The 21,309-nt window shown below is 43.4% G+C and overlaps 3 protein-coding genes across 6 annotated transcripts; 2 read left to right on the forward strand and 1 right to left on the reverse strand.

Annotated features, from left to right (window-relative positions):
* Positions 5,791-6,648, forward strand: LOC8057498. Its single transcript, XM_021463833.1, has one exon. The coding sequence runs from the start codon at positions 5,994-5,996 to the stop codon at positions 6,225-6,227; it is 234 nt and encodes a 77-aa protein (XP_021319508.1). The 5' UTR covers positions 5,791-5,993; the 3' UTR covers positions 6,228-6,648.
* On the reverse strand, positions 10,447-20,898 carry LOC110436353 (probable inactive ATP-dependent zinc metalloprotease FTSHI 3, chloroplastic). Of its 4 annotated transcripts, XR_002454240.1 has the most exons (6): positions 19,789-20,898; positions 18,456-18,779; positions 18,063-18,363; positions 17,502-17,716; positions 17,332-17,380; positions 10,447-11,120 (listed from the first exon to the last, which is right to left on the reverse strand). XR_002454240.1 is itself a non-coding variant. In XM_021463247.1 (5 exons), exons 1-4 carry the CDS (start codon positions 20,704-20,706, stop codon positions 17,520-17,522), a joined length of 1,740 nt encoding a protein of 579 aa, XP_021318922.1. In that variant the 5' UTR covers positions 20,707-20,898; the 3' UTR covers positions 10,447-11,068; positions 17,502-17,519. The 4 variants fall into 4 exon arrangements, 3 of the variants coding, with proteins under 3 accessions (XP_021318922.1, XP_021318921.1, XP_021318923.1); XM_021463247.1 differs by lacking the exon at positions 17,332-17,380 and having other exon boundaries at positions 10,447-11,068; XM_021463246.1 differs by lacking the exon at positions 17,332-17,380.
* Positions 12,385-15,097, forward strand: LOC110436488. The gene is made up of 2 exons (XM_021463605.1): positions 12,385-13,847; positions 14,746-15,097. Exons 1-2 carry the CDS (start codon positions 12,385-12,387, stop codon positions 15,095-15,097), a joined length of 1,815 nt encoding a protein of 604 aa, XP_021319280.1.

The raw sequence follows: 21,309 nt of genomic DNA on the forward strand, positions 1-21,309 counted from the left end.
TCTAGACAGTATCTTTGTTGACATCCACAAAGGCTTTTTTTTTTTTTTCTGTTTATAAGTCGTCTTCTGGTGATCTCTGTGTCTGATACTCTGATTCGAAGAATAAAATGTTGTAGATTGATTTGTTTAAGTTCAGGTTACTATGTTAGGGAAAACCAAGAGAAATTTTCAGTCTCACAACCTTGAACCTTGTTGCTTGTTGGCGTATTGCTATTGTATTTGTTGATAGTCAACTTCTTGGACTGATTTATCAACCCTTCAATAACCAACGCAACTAACTATATTTGAGAATGAAAATTCATAAGGTGCCATCTGAAGCCTGTAATTTAGTAAAATGCGAATGCAACGAATTCCTTTTCGATATGCAATTCATGTTAGGTTATAAACTAATGACTTGGGTAAAAAGACTACTAGTAAATAGATGAAAAACTATAGAGGACTGGTATTTTAAATTACTTCTTTGCCATCGCTTTTCTTGTGCTTGTGAAATTAAATTGATCATATATTATTACTTCAGTCATGATGTCACGCTATTTCACATGTCGTGTCATGCTGACATTAACCCTTTCTTCTTAGGCCTTGTTTAGTTCCACCAAAAACTTTTTAAGATTCCTCGTCACATCGAATCTTGCGGCACATGCATGTAGCATTAAATATAGATAAAAACAAAAACTAATTGCGCAGTTTGTCTGTAAATCGCGAGACGAATCTTTTAAGCCTAGTCACTCTATGATTGGACAATGTTTGTCAAATAAAAACGAAAGTGCTTAAGTAACGAAATCCAAAAATTTTTTGGACCTAAACAAGGCCTTAGTTGGATCCCACATATGGCCCTCTTGATCAACTGGTTAAGTCTGGAGGCTCCAAACAAAAAAAATCGATGAGCAGACACCCTTGACCAACTGGGAGATGCAAATTCAGATTGCGCATCAAGCCTCAGATCAAGTGAGAGGCAGGTGTTCACCGCAGGCTACAAGGTGCAGGGCTCGACAGAGACAATACAACAGCCTCTGCCCTTTTGTGATTGCAACAGCGCATCTGCCAGTTGTGTGTACACATTACACACGATATATATAGAACGTTGAAGACTAGATTGCAGCATATCTCATCTTCTGATTCACTGCGCTTAGGGCTTAAGGATGTATGGATTACTGCTACATATGATGCACATTTGTTCCTATGGATAAAGGTGGTCGAGCTAAAACAATCTTGGGCCGTGAGATATACTCCACCCATTCCAAACTATATGTCACTTTGCTTTGTTCTAAGTAAAACTTCTCTAATTTCACAATATCCACAACATCAAACTAATTTAACAAAATTCTCTATGAAATTTGTTTTTATTGTACACTTATTTGAAACTTATAGATGCTAATATATTTTTCTAGAAAGTTAGCAAAGTTTGATTTAAGATAAAACTAAAGTGAACTATGATTTGAAACTTGGGGAATATTTGTTAGGGGTAGTTTGTTATTGTTGCCTAGTGATCTCTAATGCTAGGGGTACGGTTCACCCTTTGGTCATGTTTTTAGAGAACCATCATCATATAAGCATTATTGAACATGTCAAACCATTTTTAGGGAAATTTTGTTGTAGAACACTATTCAAATGTGTAATATGCTGTTGTACACTGCCAAAACCAAAATATGCTTAATACCACTACAAAACCTTATATATTTGTTGTAACCACTGTTTGCCTAAACGGCCGTTTAGACCGTTTAAACGCCGTGTAAACGCTACACAGTGGTACACCGTTTCCGTTTAATTATCCGTTTAGCCCCGTTTAATTGACCGTTTAGCCTGTTTAATAGACTATTTAGCTCGAATAATAGCTAAACGGTAAGTGACCGACTGTTTACCTTTTAGCGTTTAGGAAACATTGGCCGTAACACACAGCATCAATTATTTTATTCATTTATCATTTTTCCAGAGAGGCTGTGTCATTTTATACCTTTGTATTCAACCTTGAGCTCTTCACCAATATTTACGTACCCTTGTCTTTAAGGTGTGTTGTGTCCAGCTGTTGCTACTAGATTGGATTACCTACCTCATTCTATAAGGGTAAGGCTACACCTCATGTGTATAAACTAGTACCAAGTGGGTGAAATTGTAGCCATAGTGATCTATGTACTAGGTTGGTGTGTGTGCGTGTGATAATTTTGTGAAGCTAAATTGGCCTGAGTCGTGTGAAGAATAAGGTCCAAGGATTAATAATTGACTTATGCTTTTTAAATATCAAAGTGTGGCAAACTGTGTCCAGCTTTTGGTAATTGATTTATTGTGCATTTAGCTATGAGTAGCTACTAGCTAAAATGGTGGGTCGTTATACAGTTTATGACAACCTGCATTTTTGGAACTTAGGGAGCATTGATGTACAGGTTTGTCCATCTTCGAGCCACTTATTTGTAAGCCTCAAGGCAACAAAAGCGACGGACCATTAGCTTTCTTTATTATTATTTTTATAACTCTCGCATGTACATCTTGTCGCTTGTCAGTTACTTTTGAGGCAGAAAAAAAAATGCAAGCCTAAATAAACAAGAAAATTAATTGACGTGACCTGGGAATTTGATTTGGTTCCTACACTTCAGCTAGCTAGCTATATATAGTACCTGCGTCTGCGTGCACCAAAAAAAAAAATACAATTTTTACTTTTCAAGATGAAACAAACGATTAACATTATAATTTGATTAAAGTTAGAAAAAGTACCAACATTTTCAATAATATAAAATTAGTAGTGTTAAGTTAACTATAAATATATTTCCATAGCAAATCTATTTAAGACAAATATTAATATTATCCACTATAATTTAATCAAAATTAAGCTAATTTTAGGACCTATTTGGTTTTTTTCTTGCTAAATTTTAGCCAGCTAAAATTATTTTAACTACTCTTGAATAATTAATGAGACTAAACTGAAATTTAGCTACTAAAATAACTAAAATTTAGCAATGAGAACCAAACAAAACCTTACTTACACAAATCTTATAATTCATTGTTTTTGGGGACGAATCGATCCTTGCACATCAAGTCCCGACTGCCATCTAGTTTGCAACAATTTCACCATACATACAAAATCATAATTCTCTTCATATATTTGATATTTCTGTCCACTGGGCGTGTACGCGTACGGATGTACCTATATATGTACATGCATATGTGCCTTGAACGACGTACGAATCTAAATAACGTGTGGTTCCTTTCAAAACGAAAAGGTCTGGAACTAAGGAATGGCCTGGGGGCAGCTAGTATCTCTCATGATTGTGCTTTTGCTGCCTTAGCTTTTGAGACTAATAATGCGATGACAGCCATATAAAATGTTTTATACTGGTGGGTAAACACAACAGTCGGCAGAGATGCTATAATGGAAAGTACGACGTATTATCCCACATCTTGATCGATCATTCAGCTTATATATATTAATAGTGGCATGCCAATTAGCCATGCACGGCTCTGAATGTAGGAGTAATTAAAGTTGTGTAGCAACTAGCAAATTTGAATATTGTAGTGTTGGATGTCATATGACGATTGCCTTGGGGCTCGATGCAACCAAACTATGAAAAACTAACAGCACCATACTATTTTCAAATTAAAGGAGGAGGGAAAAAAACAAGCTAGCTATAGGATTATTCACTCCCACACAGAGAATCATCATCAATACCCACAAAGAATCAAAAAAGGCAGAAAAAGCTTTTGATCGACCTCCATATATTACCTTGGAGCGCAATAGCCTTAATTACCATAGTTATGCAATGCGACTTAATTAATAACCTCCACTATATATTTCCTATAGTTTTTTGAATAAAGAATTTTTTATGAAAATCTTAAGAGAAATACGTCAAGATGATACACAAAGGCTTCAAATAGGTCTCCGGGCCTCTAGACGACAAAAGGCACACAACCAATGAAAAAGTTGAGCAAAAAGTATTCCCTATATATAGCTATGTCTTAGCATTGGCACCGCCAAAATGAAAGTTCGTCAAGTACTCGTAGTTCAAAAACGATTGTAAACAAAAGTATAAAAGAAGGGTCTTGATGACACTATATATACCCCTAACTAGGGGCGGATCTAGCACCATACCGGGTTGAGTTGGGTTGGGCTTGAGCCTCCGCTACCACTACTCGAAGCACGAAGCTCCCCTGATACAAATTGATACATATGAAAGCTTAGAAAAGGGGGCTAGAGGTAAAGATAATGGGAGAATTCCCTCCTAACTTGTTTTCCTAGATCTACCGCTAAGTGTGTGGACCAGAAACAATCACAAAACTTCTCGTGGAGTGGTGTTACACTAGAAGAATTGAGATGAAATGATATAGCATAGTGGCTTGAAATTTCTTGAATACAGTGATAACTCCAAAATACCTCCAAGAGGGCACTTGTGTGAATACTCATCATCCTTCTCTACATGGATCTCATATTCCATCGAGAACAAAAAATAGGAGTCACACCAAAACTAAAGGAGAAAACAAAGGTGTTGATCATATATAGCATAAGCAAAGCGACTATGTTTTTTTCTTATGACCTACCAGCCTAAGCCTAGCTCTTTTTTTAACTCACCTCTTCATACTCTCTTTTTCTTGAAATATAATGAGCTTATCCCGAGTCAAACTACCTTAAATTTTACTAAATTTATGTAGAAAAATATTAACATCTACAACCTGAAATAGGTAAACTATAAAAAATACATTTTATAAGGTATCTAATAATGGTCATTTGACATCGTAAATATTATCCACTCTTTCTAAGAACTTGGTCAATTAACTTAGATTAGTCTGACGTAGGACAACTCAAAATACAATACATATTTCAGGGTATAGGGAGCATATACAATTTTTTTTGCGAATATACTTTAGCACGTATTTCATTAAAAGGAGTAGACAAACACTGTCAAAAACAATACAAGGACCCGCAAGTAATCCGAGGATTTACCGCCGCAATCCCAAAGACACAAAAAAGCAAGAGAGGAACTGTGCAGAATAGGCATTAGCTACGAGCCTACGACTTCTGTTCTAAAATATATATATGGGATTTTGGCTATGCAACTGGACAATACTATATATGCTGCGGAAATAATGGGCAAATGGCAGCACGCATGCACATTCATTTATTTCCATATAACCAGCGTATATACGTATGTGGAGACATGCAAGGCAGGCAATACTTGACATATATATGGAGATCGACCAAACAAACATTCAGGGACATAGTTTGATGAAGGTCATATTCATAAAAGACATTCTCCTTAATCTGTCTAAGAGAGGCTAAACATATATATATAGCTATATTATTCTAGTCTGCTAGCTAGAGTATTGCAGGGGAGGCAAATGACGAGGTAATTAAAACTTGAGCACCAGGTGACCACCGCGCTAGCTAGCTCTCTCAAATCCGTACGTCCTCAGTATAATGCAAAGCTGAGGCTCGGCAACGAAACCTCGCTTTGCTTTTTCGTTCAATAATAAAGATGGCTTATCATGCGCTACAGAACATCCACAGGGGCACTTTAGCATCTTATCGTTTCAAGCAGCAATCCCCACCGTTGGATCTCGTCCCTTTACCAGACCATACGATCCAGGCCGTCCATGCTCGATTTCCTCGATCAGGCGCCTTTGCTTCTGCTGGCCTAGCTAAGCTAGCTAGCTAGCTAGACCGGATCGAGATGAACCCTAATCCGCTCCATGCATTGAGCTAGCTAGCTCTCGCATTCCATGCACACATACAGGCCCCCTCTTCCGATCCGGCCACGACCACACTCTACTATAAATTGAGGTCCGGCCTCTTCTCAGCTTCCCAACAAGCTAGACAGCAACGCTCCAACCACTGCCTAGCCTATAGCTAGGGCGCTAGTAGTAGGCACAGCGCGTAGCTATCTGCTAATATCTCCGTCTCTTTCTCTCTCTAAACTACAAGCAGAGCTAGCTTCTGAGTACTCGAGCTCGAGGTAGAAGAGGAAGAGGAAGAAGAGGAGAGCTAGGCTAGCTGCAGGGGCTAGTAGTATATGGGAGGACGGAGGTCGTTCTTCTGCATCTTCAGCTTCTCACGCAAGTCGAGGCGTTACACCGTCGACGAGGACGAGGCGATCGAAAGCTGGCCGGAGGTCCCGCCGGCGAGGCTGCGCAAGGTGCGGTCCAGCGACGAGGACAACGGGTGGTGGGTCGGCGAGCGCGACGTCGACCAGAAGGCCGCCGACTTCATCGCCACCTTCCACCAGAGGCGCCGCCTCGTCGTCTAGCTAGCTAGACGATGCTGATGCTGCGGCTGCTGCTGCCGCATATCTATGCATGCGTGCTGGCGTTAATATATAACTTCGACGTCGTCGTCGAGGTCGACCACCATCGTCGTCTACTACTACAAGAATTAGCTATAGCTATATATAGATCGACGGCTGATCTTCTTCGAGCATATCTCAGCATATATATACATATATGGTAGTCACCTACGTGTGTACTTAGTCATATATAGATCGATGCTCTCGGTGATCGACTGAACAGGAATAATGTAATGTAGCCATATAGGGGTGTGTGTAAGAGATCTGTGCATGCATGCATGTATGATTGGGTGAACAATAAGTTGATGATGGTGGTATGTAATATATGGGTGCTATTATTTGAACTGATCTCTCTCTCAGTAATAATCGATGTATTATGAAGTTATGTGTTTTATAATTTTCAAATATTAATTGCTTCTGGTAAGCCAAATACAAGAAATGTATATGAACTGAGCGTAACTTAGTTGGTTGCTTGTGGTGAAACCTATACACGAGTGCTCAGAGTGACATTTTTATCGATAACTGAAACGACTGTATTGACTTCATTACTCTCATGATCAACCGACTCAGTCTCTATCTTTTAGAGGTGCTCATAGCGGTAGGGTGAGTGTCCGTACATATATGAGTGTATGTGTCTATATTGTTATTCACAAAGAAAAAAATTACAAAATGTATACAAGGATATACCGTGTGCAAACAACACTTATATAGTCATCCATGCGTGTAATTTTACCAATAGCAACATACTTTCTTATGAATCAAGACAATGCTCTCAACATTGTCTATATACATCATGCATTTCTCATTTATATTTAAAATTTTCAGAAGCTGTCACACTATGCATCATGATACCAATCTTTTCTGCATAACTGGATGTGTCGTATTAGTAAAAGATATTAAAATCACTGCTGGCACCTGCAAAAAAATCTTATTACTAGTACGAATTTTTAATTTGTCTATCATTTCTCGGACAATACATATGTGCATGTGAACGTACGGAGAGGCATTTCTTCTTCCGCAGTGGATATATGAAGATACCTTCTTTTTTTTTTGAAAGGATATGAAGATACCTACTCAAACTTCTGGAACCATACATATGAGTGGTCAAGGGAAGAGAGGTGGACAATGAATGTTTCATGCCTTATTCACAAATATATAACATTACATTTTCTATTATGATGCACACAAATAAATATAGATATTGAATTTACATGTACGCTGAATTGAAGAGTGAGCATTCATGACAACGTCTTGTTACGGCAGTAAGAATTTAATTACGTGTATATATACTGAATTTAATTACGTTTAATTCTGTTGGATGCAGGGCACTCACAATGCAAGACTCTATCACAGAGTCCAAAACAATTAATTATATATTATTTATGGTATTTTACTGATGTGGCAGCATATTTATTGAAGAAAGAGGTAGAAAAAATAAGACTTCAAGTCTTATTTAGACTCTAAGTCCACATTGTTCGAGGTAATAAATAACTTTAGAATCTATGAAGAGTCTGCATTGTGAGTGCCCTAAGTCATCTAACTGTCGTTTATGACAACGCGTCAGTCACCTGCAGAAACTAGTTTGACATTTGTTAATACTTTATCTGGTCCAAATTATAAGTCATTTTAGCTTTTTTAGGCACATAGCTTTTGCTATGTATGTAGATATATATAGCATATATCTAGGTACATAGTAAAAACTATATACTTAATTAGAAAAGCTAAAGCGATTGTAATTTGGAATGAAGGGAATAGTATAGAACATATGCAATTATAATTTCTTGAACTACTATTGATGAAGGGAAACTGAACCATACTATTTTTTTTTCAAAAATTGAAGTTGATTTGAATTTTCAAAAGGGATATTGATGTTCAGAGTTAAACATGTTGCAATTCAAAAGGATGAAATATTTGTGACCTGAGGGAGTATATACACCCCAGTTGAAAAAGTATAACAGCTTGCAAAAATAAAATATACGCCATGAGCTAATTACCATATATGCAAAGGCAGTATGAAAAAAAAAATGAAAAAGACAAAAGTCATAGATGCTTTTACTAAACGCAAGTAAAGTGTTGTTAGTTCATGCATGAACTTAATTTTTAGTTAATTACCAAAGCAATCGGCAGTGTCATGCAGGACGTAGGTGATCGACGGTCATTGTAAAAGCATCTGAAATGGCGTTATACAGGGGACGAGTGGGAATGAGCTTTTTGTCGGGAAAGCAACTCAACCAGAAGCCTACGAGTAAAGTATTCGGCTCAGAGCTCTAGGTCTTTCGCAGCTGAAAGTCACTCATCAGTGTGCACCGCTTTGTTCTTGCTTTCGCTTCTTGTCTCTTACAATATTCTCCGTCATCTCACTTGTCTTCTTCCTTAATCCTCTTGTTCCTTATCATCGATCTCATCTCTTCCCCCTTTGGCTCTGGGGGATATATAGATCCAATTATATATGGGAAAAAAATTGTTTGCCTATAACTCCTCGTGACAGCATGTAACTTTTATCTGTCTTGAAAAATAATAACTTGAGTTGTTAAACACTTGGTTCTAGTAATAAGTTGGCATCTGGGCTTCCAATCAGTGCCAACAACCAAAGGCCTTCACCTTCAGCATTGTGCCATAACAATGTTGTATGGTCATCTCTAGGTTCTGCCCAGCTGTTTTTTTTTTCTGAATCCATGAGAAAACTGCAAAAAAAAAATGCAGGTGTGCTTATCTCTGGTGTCAGCATCATGTCAATGTCATATCATCATATAGCATCCTGCATTCCCAATTTCGTAGCAGAATACGGCTAAGGGTTTACCTTTACATCTGTCCTCAATTGGCCCTCCCTATATGTATGACGAGTAGCTGTCATTTGTACACGTATTTTGCATAAGCCTCTGAACAATATTCCTCCAACAATTCCCAAATCTTGGTCACAGACCGAAGGTACCCGCCACTCCCTTTTGTTCCAAATTATAATTCGTTTGGACTTTTCTACATAAATAAGTCTTACATAATGTATATCTAGATCTATAGCAAAGTTATGTATTTATAATTACACTAGGACTTATAATTTGGAATGGATGGAGTACTAGTTATTCAAATATATTAACAGGAAGCGTACAAGTCACAACATTTATATAGTTCACCAACTGTTGCCAGATGACTCTTTGACAGTAGCTCACAATTTGCAGGCGATTGCTTCAAGCAATCTTGGTGGTCATGTGTCATCTATTGATCTACATCATATCTGAAAACTACTGCAGAATAGTGTCATACCAAATTGCAGCACATTGAATTCTGTCTTGAAGGATAAGTAAGCTTCATCTAGCAGTCATAGATAGATGCATGCACTGGGAATAAAAGAGTGAAAGCTACAAATCAGTTCCCAATTTTTTTCCTCTTCTGAGCTTGTGATTTGATCCTCAAGAACATGGTCTCAGCAGCAAGCACACAGAGCCCAGAAAAAGTTAACATAGTTGATTCCTGTTCATGACATTCAGAATCTGCTATGCCAAAGTTCTGCCACCTTTCATCCCCTTTTCCTTGCTGAGGAAGAGCAGGAGAAGCTTCCTTTTTGCCAGGGGTACATGTCCTGATTCTGCAGCCCTTGCATGGCTTCCCAATTATTAAGGTCATGTCGACATCCCGCAGGATATGCGTTTCTCTGACAGCAGAAGGCGCTTTTCGAGGTCAATCAGGTCGCGTCGATCTCCGACTAACTGTCAAGCTAAGGAATCCATTCAGTCATGCAAGAGGGTCCCTATGGCCGAAATATCACTATTGAAGGGCCAACGAACAAGCAGACTCCAGAGAAAATGGCACATAAATGAGCAGAGTAAAGATTAGTACCATGATTTGATTTTTAAAAACATGTGCATCGAAGAAATTATTTAATTTATAGGGTCTCTCTGGTGAAAAAAAACATACCGTTTAGATATAATTTTATTAAAGCTGAAAGACTACATTATTTAGTTCAGAAACAAGTAAGATACACATGTAGATTTGTATTGAACAATACTTGCAAAACTCAAACTTGAAGGACTAGCTGGAAAAATGAATGATGCAGATGCTGATTTGTTTTGAGAAAAAAAACACTGTTATTTCACTAAAACGGTACAGCTAATAAGTTCAAGTGAACAAGACAAGCTAGAAGATACTAGTGGTCAAAGATGTGCATCAAAGACTGCAGAGTTAAATGTGACAAGTACTTTCAACCATGGGCAGTGCATATATTTTTAACCAGAGGGAGTGCATACATGTTGACAGATTGAGTGATTTCACATCTCAAACTGCTAGAGTTGGAGTTTGTTCTTGATAGTAATTCAATGAATATACAGGATAGAGATAGTGTAAATTAACAGGAAAGAAATTAATTGTTGCTCAGTGTGAACTGTCAAATATGATGCCGTGTATTTCTTGCACATCGCTGCAAATTCAGTTCCCATGTGCACTTGACATTGCATTTGTAAACTTGCACATCCAACTCGCAAAACTTCCAGACTTGGGAAGAATCAGATGAATGACTGTTCTGTGTACAGCAGCAGGAGCGCCACTAGCTTGCTAGCTATTTAGCCTATTCTATCAACACTGTAGGCTATGTGACGAAACTTGGCGATGTTTCTAACAAAAATACAAAGCATGAAACTGATTAGCCCCCTTGATATCCAAACAGGCCCTAGGAAAAATCCTGGAATTCTGTATTCACAAACTGTCCTCATGTAGCTTGTAACAGCTTTCTTCTGAAAGTACCAATAGCCACTGACTGCAATTTGCAACATCCTTCGTACATACAAGATGTATATTTGCTGATATACATAAAACTACAGGAAACAGTTTCCCAGATTTAGTTTCAGTTTATATTCTTTCTCAGTTCTGCACAACACAAGCAAAAGTCAAATAAGACTTCAGGCAGACAAAGGTCATCGATTTCTATAAGCTGTATGGCATACTGAAATCGCAGGTAGAAAAAGGAAGCATGTACAAAAAGGCACGCAACCGATTCAAATGATGTAATCGCCCTAAAACTTAAGAATTAAAAAGGTAACATCTTGTAAGGGATAACATAGCAACATGGCACATCCAAGGATAAGAAAATCAAGACATGATGAAAAAGTGGATGTGTCATCGGGTTGTTCTAACAATCAATAGCCTCCACTGTAGTTTTTTGGGGGGAATGTGGGTGATATTTTTCAGTACCCCATCATCTAGGTAGCTAGTCCCAAACCTACACAGTGTGGACCCAAAACTGGTCGGGATCTGGTTAGACCTGGAATGTGTGAAGCGTAGCTCTCCTGCGTTTTCGAGGAAAAAAAACATCCTGGTTTCAGACTTCATTGAGTTTGCCTGCTACATTCTTTTCCTTTCAAAGGTGCATGATAGATATTGAGTTCTTGATCTTACATGTGCTTAGGCTTCCATGCTACATATTTTTAGGTGATTTCATGTGCCAATCAGGTGACCAACACGCTGATCTCTGAAGCTGATGGGGAAAGGTGGTGAAATATATAGAAGCTCTGTTGATCCAACGAAAGGAATTAGGGAAAACCTTTTTTTCTCGAACACGCAGGAGAACTGCTCATCATTGTATTAATAAGAAAAAATGGGGGAAGGTACCCATACAAGACACCCACTCACACCAATGTGTTCAAATTAAACAGACAGACCCTTATCACACAAAGCAGGCGACCTTGGCCCAAAATTAACTCCCATTCGGCCCTAGGGCAAGGAGGTAATTTATTAGAGATATACATAGATATATATTAGATATGTATAGCTAACTCATAGAGTACGTGTTGTACACGACTTGTAAAGCCGTCCAGGCTTGTAACCAGCCGTCAGGCTGGCTTGTACCCCAAGCCGTTCAGGCTATATAATGAGAGGCCACCCCCCCCCTTTGGGTGTGCGGTGTATTTGCCCTACAATACCTTTCTACATGGTATCTGCGTCCGGGACAGTTTAGGGTTAGGGTTCCTGTCTTCCGCTGCCCTCTCCTCCACGGTGCCGCCGACCTCGCCCGGCGCGCCCTCCCTGCCCGTTCAGGCTGCATCTGCACCTGTTCGCCACCGCACCATCCGTCGCCATGAGCTCTGATTCATCCAGTGCGTCCTCCACCTCCAGTATGGCCGGCTCCCCTTCCATGCCGGCCTTGGGGGATGCTCCTGCACCAGCGATCTTCTCCTACGCCACCATCAACGTGAAGTCTCACGTCCCGCTCATCCTCGACCTCAAGCTGCCAAACTTCACCAAGTGGTCCGCCTTCTTCACTGCCATGTGCGGCAAGTTTGGCCTGCTAGGTCAAATCGACGGCTCCATCCCACCCCGGCCCACTGATCGCAATTGGTCGCTACCCTACGCCTGCGTCCGGAGCTGGATATATGGCTGCGTCGACGATAGCGTTCTTGACCTCGCCATGGAGCCAGATCAGACGGCACGTGCTCTCTACGTCGCCATTACGGCTCTGTTCCAGGCAAACCAGGCCACCCGCGCGGTTGTCCTGGGCCAGGAGTTCCACACCATGGTGCAGGGAGATCTCACCATCGACGCTTACGCCCAGAAGATGAAGCAGACTGCCGACGCCCTCCGCGACGTTGGCCAAGCCGTCTCCGAGCCTCAGCTTGTGCTGAATTTGCTTCGTTGTCTCAACCCGCGATTCGCAAATTCTGCGGACATCATCGCCAACTCGGCGGTGCTTCCGTCCTTCACCTCAGCGCACAATACCCTCCGGCTCAAGGAAATTCGCCTCGCCTCTGACGCCAAGGTCTCCTCCGACACTGCCCTTACTGCAGTTGACACCTCCGTCCCTGTGCCCAGCCCCTGTTCATCCCCTTCCTGTCGCTCCACCCCTGCCCAGCCCAACCGTGGTGGCAGTAACGGTGGTGGTGGCAAGGGTAAGGGCAAGGGCAAAGGCAAGGGTAACGGCGGTGGTGGCCGCTTCCAGCAGCAGTCCGCCCCGTCTCAGACTTCGTCAGGCGGGCGTCCCGGCGTCCCTCCAGCCGGTCCTTGGTTCTGCATGAACCCATGGGCTGGTATGCCCTCGCAGCAGCCGCAGTGGCAACATCAGCCACAGTGGCGTCCCCCCCTTGCGCCTCTGCCGCAGGCGCACACGGCGTTCGCCCCCCCTTCCATGACAGGCGGCTGGGATCAGAGTGCCCTCATCGCTTCGCTGAACCAGATGGCACTCCAAGGCGGCGCAGGACCAAGTCCCTGGGTCCTCGACACTGGCGCGACCTCTCACATGGCCGCCAGCGACGGTATACTTCTTTCCCGTCTCCCTCACTCGCCGTCCTTCATAACAGTCGGCAATGGGGCATCTATTCCAGTCTCTAGTCGTGGCACTTCTATTATTCCTATAGCTGATCATCTCTTCAAACTCAATAATGTTCTTGTTGCTCCACATCTTGTTCGCAACCTCCTTTCAGTTCGTCAATTTACTCGTGACAATAACTGCTCTATTGAGTTTGACGCCTATGGTTTTTGTGTCAAGGATCTCCAGACCGGGAACGTGATTCTACGCTGCAATAATGGAGGGGACCTCTACACCCTTTCATCATCCAGTCCACCAGCTGCCACCTGTCATGTTGTTGTTCCATCATCCTTGTGGCACTCTCGTCTCGGTCATCCTGCACCCGCTGCCCTAGCTCGTCTCAATAAAATTTCAGCTATTTCATGTAATAATTTAGATCGCGCTGTTTGCCATGCCTGTCAACTTGGTAAACATGCTCGGTTGCCGTTTACTAGTTCTTCATCACGTTCGTCTATTCCCTTTGCTCTTGTTCACTGTGATGTGTGGACTTCTCCAGTTCTTAGTGTGTCTGGTTTCAAATACTATCTTGTGCTTGTGGATGATTACAGTCATTATTGCTGGTCGTTTCCTCTTCGGCATAAATCAGACGTGCACACTCAGCTTGTCAATTTTGTTTCCTATGCTCACACCCAGTTCAATTTGTCAGTCAAGTGCTTTCAGGCAGATAACGGCACAGAGTTCATTAATAACACCACCTCTACCTTCCTTAGTAGTCGCGGTATCCTACTTCGAACCTCTTGCCCCTACACGTCAGCCCAAAACGGCAAAGCTGAACGGATGTTGCGCACCCTTAACAATATTGCTCGCACCCTTTTGCTGCACGCTGCTATGCCACCACAGTATTGGGCTGAGGCTCTGGCCACTGCAGTTTATCTGCTAAACCGGCGCCCATCCTCCTCCATCCTTAATGATATTCCTCATCATCTACTTTATCACAAGATGCCAGATTTCTCCTCTCTTCGAGTTTTTGGCTGTCTTTGCTACCCCAATCTCAGTGCCACGACACCTCATAAGCTCGCCCCTCGCTCCTCTGCATGTGTCTTCATCGGCTATCCCTCTTCCCAGAAGGGTTACCGATGCCTCGATCTCTCCACTCGCAAAGTGATCATTTCTCGGCATGTAGTCTTTGATGAGTCTTATTTTCCGTTTGCGGCTGCAAAACCGCCTACGGAGTCGCTTGATTTTCTGTTGCAGGATCGACTACCGGCGCCTCCACCAGCACCCCTGGTGCCCGCCAGCCATCCTTCTCCACGCGTGGTGCACGATGACAGTCTGGAGCAGGATTCGGCTATTCTTTGGCTCGGTCCAGTGCTCCCGACCCCCGGTGCTTCCACGGCTGCTGCTGCTCAGCGGCAGCCCCCTGCTGCTGCCGGACATCTCCTGCGCCCAGCTGGAGGACCAGCTGGAGTTCTCGGCGCTCGACCGCCGATCACGCAGGTTTACAGCCGGCGCCGTCCTGCTCCATTGCCCTCCAATGCTTCGGATGCAGCTCCAGAGCCGACCAGGTCTTCCTCTGCTGAAGTTTCTGCACCAGTCTCACCTCTAGAACCTGTCATCTCGCGCCCAGTCACTCGCCAGCAGACTGGGACTCTTCCTCCGCCAGTTCAGCGCTTGGGTTTCTCAGCCACGATCGCTTCACCACTTCCTGCAAATTATCGCAGTGCTCTTGCTGATCCGAACTGGCGAGCAGCGATGGTTGACGAATACAAAGCTCTGATTGATAATAGCACTTGGCGTCTAGTTCCTCGACCACCCGGTGCCAACATCGTCTCAGGCAAGTGGATTTTCAAGCATAAACACCACTCAGATGGATCTCTTGCTCGACACAAAGCTCGTTGGGTTGTCCGTGGCTTTTCTCAGAGGTATGGCATTGACTACGACGAAACTTTCAGTCCAGTTGTGAAACCTGCCACGATTCGGGTTGTTCTCAGTATTGCAGCATCTCGTTCTTGGCCTATTCATCAACTGGATGTTAAGAACGTGTTTCTTCATGGTCATCTCAAAGAAACTGTTTACTGTCAGCAGCCCCCTGGTTTTGTTGATCCTACTGCCCCAGATCGTGTTTGTCTCCTTCAGAAATCTCTATATGGCCTCAAGCAAGCACCTCGAGCTTGGCACCAGCGTTTTGCATCCTTCATTCAGACTCTGGGTTTTGTCACTTCAGTATCTGATTCATCGCTGTTTGTGTACAAAGATGGCTCCAACACTGCTTACTTGTTACTGTATGTTGATGACATCGTTCTGACTGCCTCATCGCCCGCTCTTCTTCGTCGTATCATGGAGCGACTTCATTCTGAGTTTGCTATGACGGATTTAGGAGAACTTCATCATTTTCTTGGGATTTCTGTTACTAGATCTGCCAGCGGTCTCTTTCTGTCTCAAAGGCAGTATGCAGCTGATCTTCTGCAGCGTGCTGGAATGTCTGAATGCCATCCCACAGCTACTCCTGTTGATGCCCGTATGAAGCTTTCTGCCACAGACAGCTCTCCTGTTGCTGATCTGACACAATATCGCAGCCTCGCTGGTGCTCTCCAGTATTTGACACTGACTCGTCCTGACCTTGCATATGCTGTTCAGCAAGTCTGTCTATTTATGCATGATCCACGGGAACCTCATCTTGCATTCCTTAAGAGGATTCTTCGTTATGTCAAGGGGACACAGTCTGCTGGTCTTTCTATCAGTGCTGGACCGATTGATAGCCTCACTGCTTATTCGGATGCTGACTGGGCTGGTTGTCCGGATTCTCGCCGTTCGACTTCTGGATACTGTGTCTATCTTGGTGATAACTTGGTGTCTTGGTCCTCTAAGCGGCAGACCACCGTCTCTCACTCCAGCGCTGAGGCAGAATACAGGGCTGTAGCACACGCTGTTGCAGAAACATGTTGGCTTCGTCAGCTACTCCAGGAGCTACACACTCCGCTACCTTCGGCGACGATTGTTTACTGTGACAATGTCAGTGCAGTATACATGACTGGGAATCCTGTTCATCATCGGCGCACGAAGCATATTGAGATTGACATCCACTTTGTCCGTGACAAGGTTGCTCTGGGTCAGGTCCGAGTGCTCCATGTTCCCTCGTCGCACCAGTTTGCGGACATCATGACCAAAGGCTTGCCTGTACAGTTGTTTACTGATTTTAGGTCTAGTCTTTGCGTCCGAGATTCTCCCGCTATGACTAAGGGCTGGTATTAGAGATATACATAGATATATATTAGATATGTATAGCTAACTCATAGAGTACGTGTTGTACACGACTTGTAAAGCCGTCCAGGCTTGTAACCAGCCGTCAGGCTGGCTTGTACCCCAAGCCGTTCAGGCTATATAATGAGAGGCCACCCCCCCCTTTGGGTGTGCGGTGTATTTGCCCTACAATACCTTTCTACATAATTGATACCATACCTCGTGTCCCTACCAAACCCCAAAATATAAGCTCCTCACTAGCAAGCAACAGAGCTCTAGCTAGGTTTGGATAATCAGCATCAAACACAGGGAAAATCTGAACAAATGGCATAGTCATACCAGGCAAGGTAAGTAAAAATTCAGACTATATGTACATTTTGTAAAGCAGAATATTAGTACAGTTTACACCAATTTCTCAAATGCATTTTTTCTCCAAAGTAATGCTGTTAAGTAACACCACCGACATCTTTTAAGTACACCATTCCAAATTGTAAGTCGTTTTGGCTTTCTACATACATAATTTTTACTGTATATCTAGACATAGTGTATATCTGGGTACATTGCAAAAGCTATGTATCTAAAAAGGCCAAAATGACTTACAATTTGGAATGGAGGGAGTACTTTTAAAGAGGGAATAGTGTTCATCCAACTGATCAAGTAAATCCAATTAAATGAGTTTGGAAGGAACATTTTCATGAACATCAAGAATATGAGGCAGTGTTATTCTGAAGGATAGAAACAAGTGAGGCTGTGCTCAAATTTGAACATACCTTGCAAGAGCTGCTAAGTTAGCTTAATGTATGATAACCCATCAGTCCTCGGAAATCATCAGGGCTTGATGGTTTATTTCCAGATTTAGGTAACCATGGAAATAACTTGGTGAGGCCTTGCCTTTCAGAATCATCAGTTTCTTGTCTCCCGTTGACCCCGTATTTCTCCCTCTCAATTGCATCCATAATATCCTCCCGGGACACAGTATTCCGACCTGGAAGATCAGCACCAATAAGTTCCATATTAATATATATTCTACAATTGCCTTAAAACCCATTCATTAGAGATTAACCAATCCACATTTTGAAGTACAAAAGTAGAACACGAAACAGTACGTGGAATTATGACTACTCCAGTAATAATTTCCATTAGCATAGTAGGAAAATATGCCAGTAACAGGTTTCAAACATGGACAAAAAAATTGTTAAGTTTTAAACCATGTAATTCAAAGCAGCACTGAATCTAGAAATAATTTCATTGGTATCAACAAATATCTGATGCATGAGAAACAAATGATATGTAATGTACCTTTCAGTACCTTAGATAAGTGATCTACTTACCTCTTCGTGCAGCTAATAGAGCAGCCTCATTAACAATGTTTGCTAGATCTGCACCGACCAATCCTGGAGTTACTCTAGCAACCAGATCACTAATTATTTCGGGATTCTCTTCCAAAGGAATATCCCTTAGATGAACAGCCAGAATCTTTTTACGGCCCTCCACATCAGGCCTACCAACAACAACCTTTCTGGAGAAGCGGCCAGGTCGACAAAGAGCAGCATCCAGTGCTTTTGGCCTGTTAGTAGCAGCCATGACAATAACTTTCATGTCCGAGTCAAAACCATCCATTTCAGTAAGCAGCTATTCATCATAGAGAAAATCAAGAAAATATCCTTTTAGTGATATCATCAGACACAGGATATGAAAGATCATCAGAGTGCCAAAAACCACACCTGGTTTAGAGTTTGGTCCCTCTCATCATTAAAACTTCTACCTCGACTTCCACCCACAGCATCAAGTTCATCAATAAAAATGATTGACGGGGCAGCTTCTTTGGCCTCCTTGAACAAATCCCTGACTCGGGCTGCACCTCGTCCAACGAAAACTTCAACAAACTCACTAGCAGAAACAGAGAAAAATGGAATTCCAGCCTCTCCTGCAACTGCCCTTGCTAACAGAGTCTTCCCAGTTCCAGGAGGGCCAACAAGCAGAACACCCCTGGGCAATTTTGCTCCAAGCTTCTTGTAGTTTAGTGAACCATGCAGACAGCTCACTATCTACATTGAAAAATTGCCATGTTTTACTAAGGTTGTTAATGATCATCATCCAGATTGAGTAAACACTAATACAAAACTAATTCTTCCAATGGAAAAAGAAATAACTTCAGACCAACGCAAACACGTAATTCCTAGTTACTGAAAAAAAAACAGCATTCAACACATAGTCACTAAAGGATATTTTTTTTAGGCCAATATAAATGCAGGATAGAAGTTCGTATTAATCATCCAACAGTTTATATCTGTACTGCAGTCCCAGACTTCCAGGAGCAATCACATTTCTGTTCATTTTCAGAGTGCTTCCAGCATCTACAATTTTCATTAATGAATATGTAACCAAAATAGTACAAAGGCATGATTTACTACAAGCAGCACATCGTAAAAGTAAGAAACTACGGGGCAAACAGGCTTCATTCCCCTCAATAAAACTTAAAACATCCTATTGTAACATTCGTATTACAAAGTTTTGCTTCTTCTTCTGATGTGACAAAAATTACTTCAAAGTGCTCACTGATCCAAATGGTGCATGAAGCCTTCAAATTTGTGTCATAATGGACAAATTAGGCTCTTATAGGAGTTTAACAAATGTGAAACAGACATTGTTGAAGTTAGTCATATGCTATCTGATTAATGCAGAACACAAGAGCGAGTGAAGGCAACATCAAAACTTGACATTTCCGTTTTCAATTATAAATGGATCATAGTTCTGCTGTGAATTGTGGTGTACGCACATGACTAAATGGTAAAGGTGAGCGTCATTAGATACATTCCTAGTAATTGTGAAAAGAAAAAACGAAAGAAAGCCCACGGCAATACAGTATGATTGATTCACACTTTCTAAACTGCTATATCAAATGTGCATATACCATCTCTGTTCCTATTGAAACCTATGTCTAAATGCCTTTCATTTAAGATGAAATGTCTCTTGCCTAATCGTTTTTGTCTTCCCACATTCATCAAGCATCACAAAGAACATTCAATGAGTAAGCAATGCGAAAACCACACCTACCTCAACAAGCTCCTCCTTCGCTTCATCTACACCCTGAACATCGTCAAAGCCCACCATCTGCTTCCTCGGTTTGCGTCGCTTGTCAGCACTGCCACCACCAGACATCTGCCGCTGTATGAACCACATCATGGGCACCAGCGAGACCCAGAGCGTGAGCAGCGTGCTCAGCATGTCGACGAGCAGCCTCCCAGCAGGCCGCGGCGCCGATCGGTAGTCCACCCCGCCCTCCCGCATTAGCCCGAGCAGGAAGCCCTCATCGTGCGACACCCTCCGCGCGTAGTACGGCCACTTCGGCGCCGCCACAGCAGCGCTCTCACCGGCCTCGCTCGTGTCGGAGCCGCCGTCGTCCCCATCTTTCTTGCTGAAGTAGATACGGCGCGAGTCCTCCTCGAACGCGACGGCGGCCACGGCGCCCTCGCGGAGCCCCGCGACGAGGTCCGAGTAGGCCACCTCCCGGGCCACGTTCTTGGGCAGCGCGAGCCGCGCGACGGCGAGGAGCAGCGCCAGGACGACCGGCGCGGCGGCCGCGGGGGGCACGCGTCGGACGGCGCGCCGCAGCGCTGCCCCGGCGTCGGCCGCGAGCTCCCGCGGCGACAGCCGCCGGAGCCGCCACCACAGGAGGCGCAGCCGCGGCCGCAGGCGCAGGCGCAGCTTCCGGCGGCGGGGCGGGGGGAAACCCAGACCGGCGCCCGTGTCCTTGCCGGCCTCGTCGATCTTGGCGCGCACGGGGCTCCTCAAACGCGACCGCAGCCTCGCGTAGCCTCCAGCGGGCAGAAGCCCACAGCCGCAGGGACTGGCATTGCTCGCGGTCGCGGCGAGGCCGGTCCAGGGAGCGGGGCTCCTGAAGCTTGCGGCACGGCGAGCGCGCGGGACAGTGGGCGCGGCGGACAAGGGGCAGAGCGAAGCCATGGCAAGCATCGCCGCGCGCGCCCTTCCGCGGCGTTACGGCATTCGATCGGACAAAGGACGAGGGCGGTGCGAGAGCGCGCACGACGGAATTACTCCGCGGAGGAGGAGACGGCGGAGCAAAGCGTGCGGTGACTCTCGATTGGGTTCTGCTTCTGCAGCGTGTGCTCGTGTGATGTCCGAATTCTCTGAGATTGCTCTGCTTGGTGATTGATCGACGGATATGGCCGAGGAGATTTTTTTTTTTGTCGGGAAGAAGAAATTGGTCGCCGTGGGCTATTCTTGGTTCGGCTGATCCATGGGCTGTGTGGTTACGGGTGAAGGTCCAGGCGTCTAGCTTGGGCCAGACGACCAGCCCAGTATGGATGAGACGTGTTTGAATTTGGGCCAACTTCCGATCAGCTCAAAGTATCCTGCATTTCGCACGGGATAATCTTTGATAATACATATTTGTAGGGATTTAAAAAAACATACATATTTGTAGGTGTTTCTAAAAAAATAAAATTGAAGGTCTAGAAGTGGTTAAAATCAGCCCTAACCATTTCCCGTTGAGTTTCCTGCGAAGGTCAATGCCAAAAAGGTAGTGAAGGCAATGCCAAAAAAGAATATGAAGAC

Source organism: Sorghum bicolor, chromosome 6 (genome assembly GCF_000003195.3).
Source record: "Sorghum bicolor cultivar BTx623 chromosome 6, Sorghum_bicolor_NCBIv3, whole genome shotgun sequence".
NCBI classification, from domain to species: Eukaryota; Viridiplantae; Streptophyta; class Magnoliopsida; order Poales; family Poaceae; genus Sorghum; species Sorghum bicolor.

Bases quoted from the DNA above. Each gene is read 5' to 3' on its own strand.
- LOC8057498 (XM_021463833.1), top strand. From the start codon at position 5,994: ATGGGAGGACGGAGGTCGTTCTTCTGCATCTTCAGCTTCTCACGCAAG.
- LOC110436488 (XM_021463605.1), top strand. From the start codon at position 12,385: ATGCCGGCCTTGGGGGATGCTCCTGCACCAGCGATCTTCTCCTACGCC. The intron at 13,848-14,745 runs GCACTCTCGTCT...TTTCTGTTGCAG, and splicing joins GTTGTTCCATCATCCTTGTG to GATCGACTACCGGCGCCTCC.
- LOC110436353 (XM_021463247.1), bottom strand. From the start codon at position 20,706: ATGCTTGCCATGGCTTCGCTCTGCCCCTTGTCCGCCGCGCCCACTGTC. The intron at 18,780-19,788 runs GTAGGTGTGGTT...TTTTCAATGTAG, and splicing joins CGAAGGAGGAGCTTGTTGAG to ATAGTGAGCTGTCTGCATGG. The intron at 18,364-18,455 runs GTGTGGTTTTTG...TATGATGAATAG, and splicing joins GGGACCAAACTCTAAACCAG to CTGCTTACTGAAATGGATGG.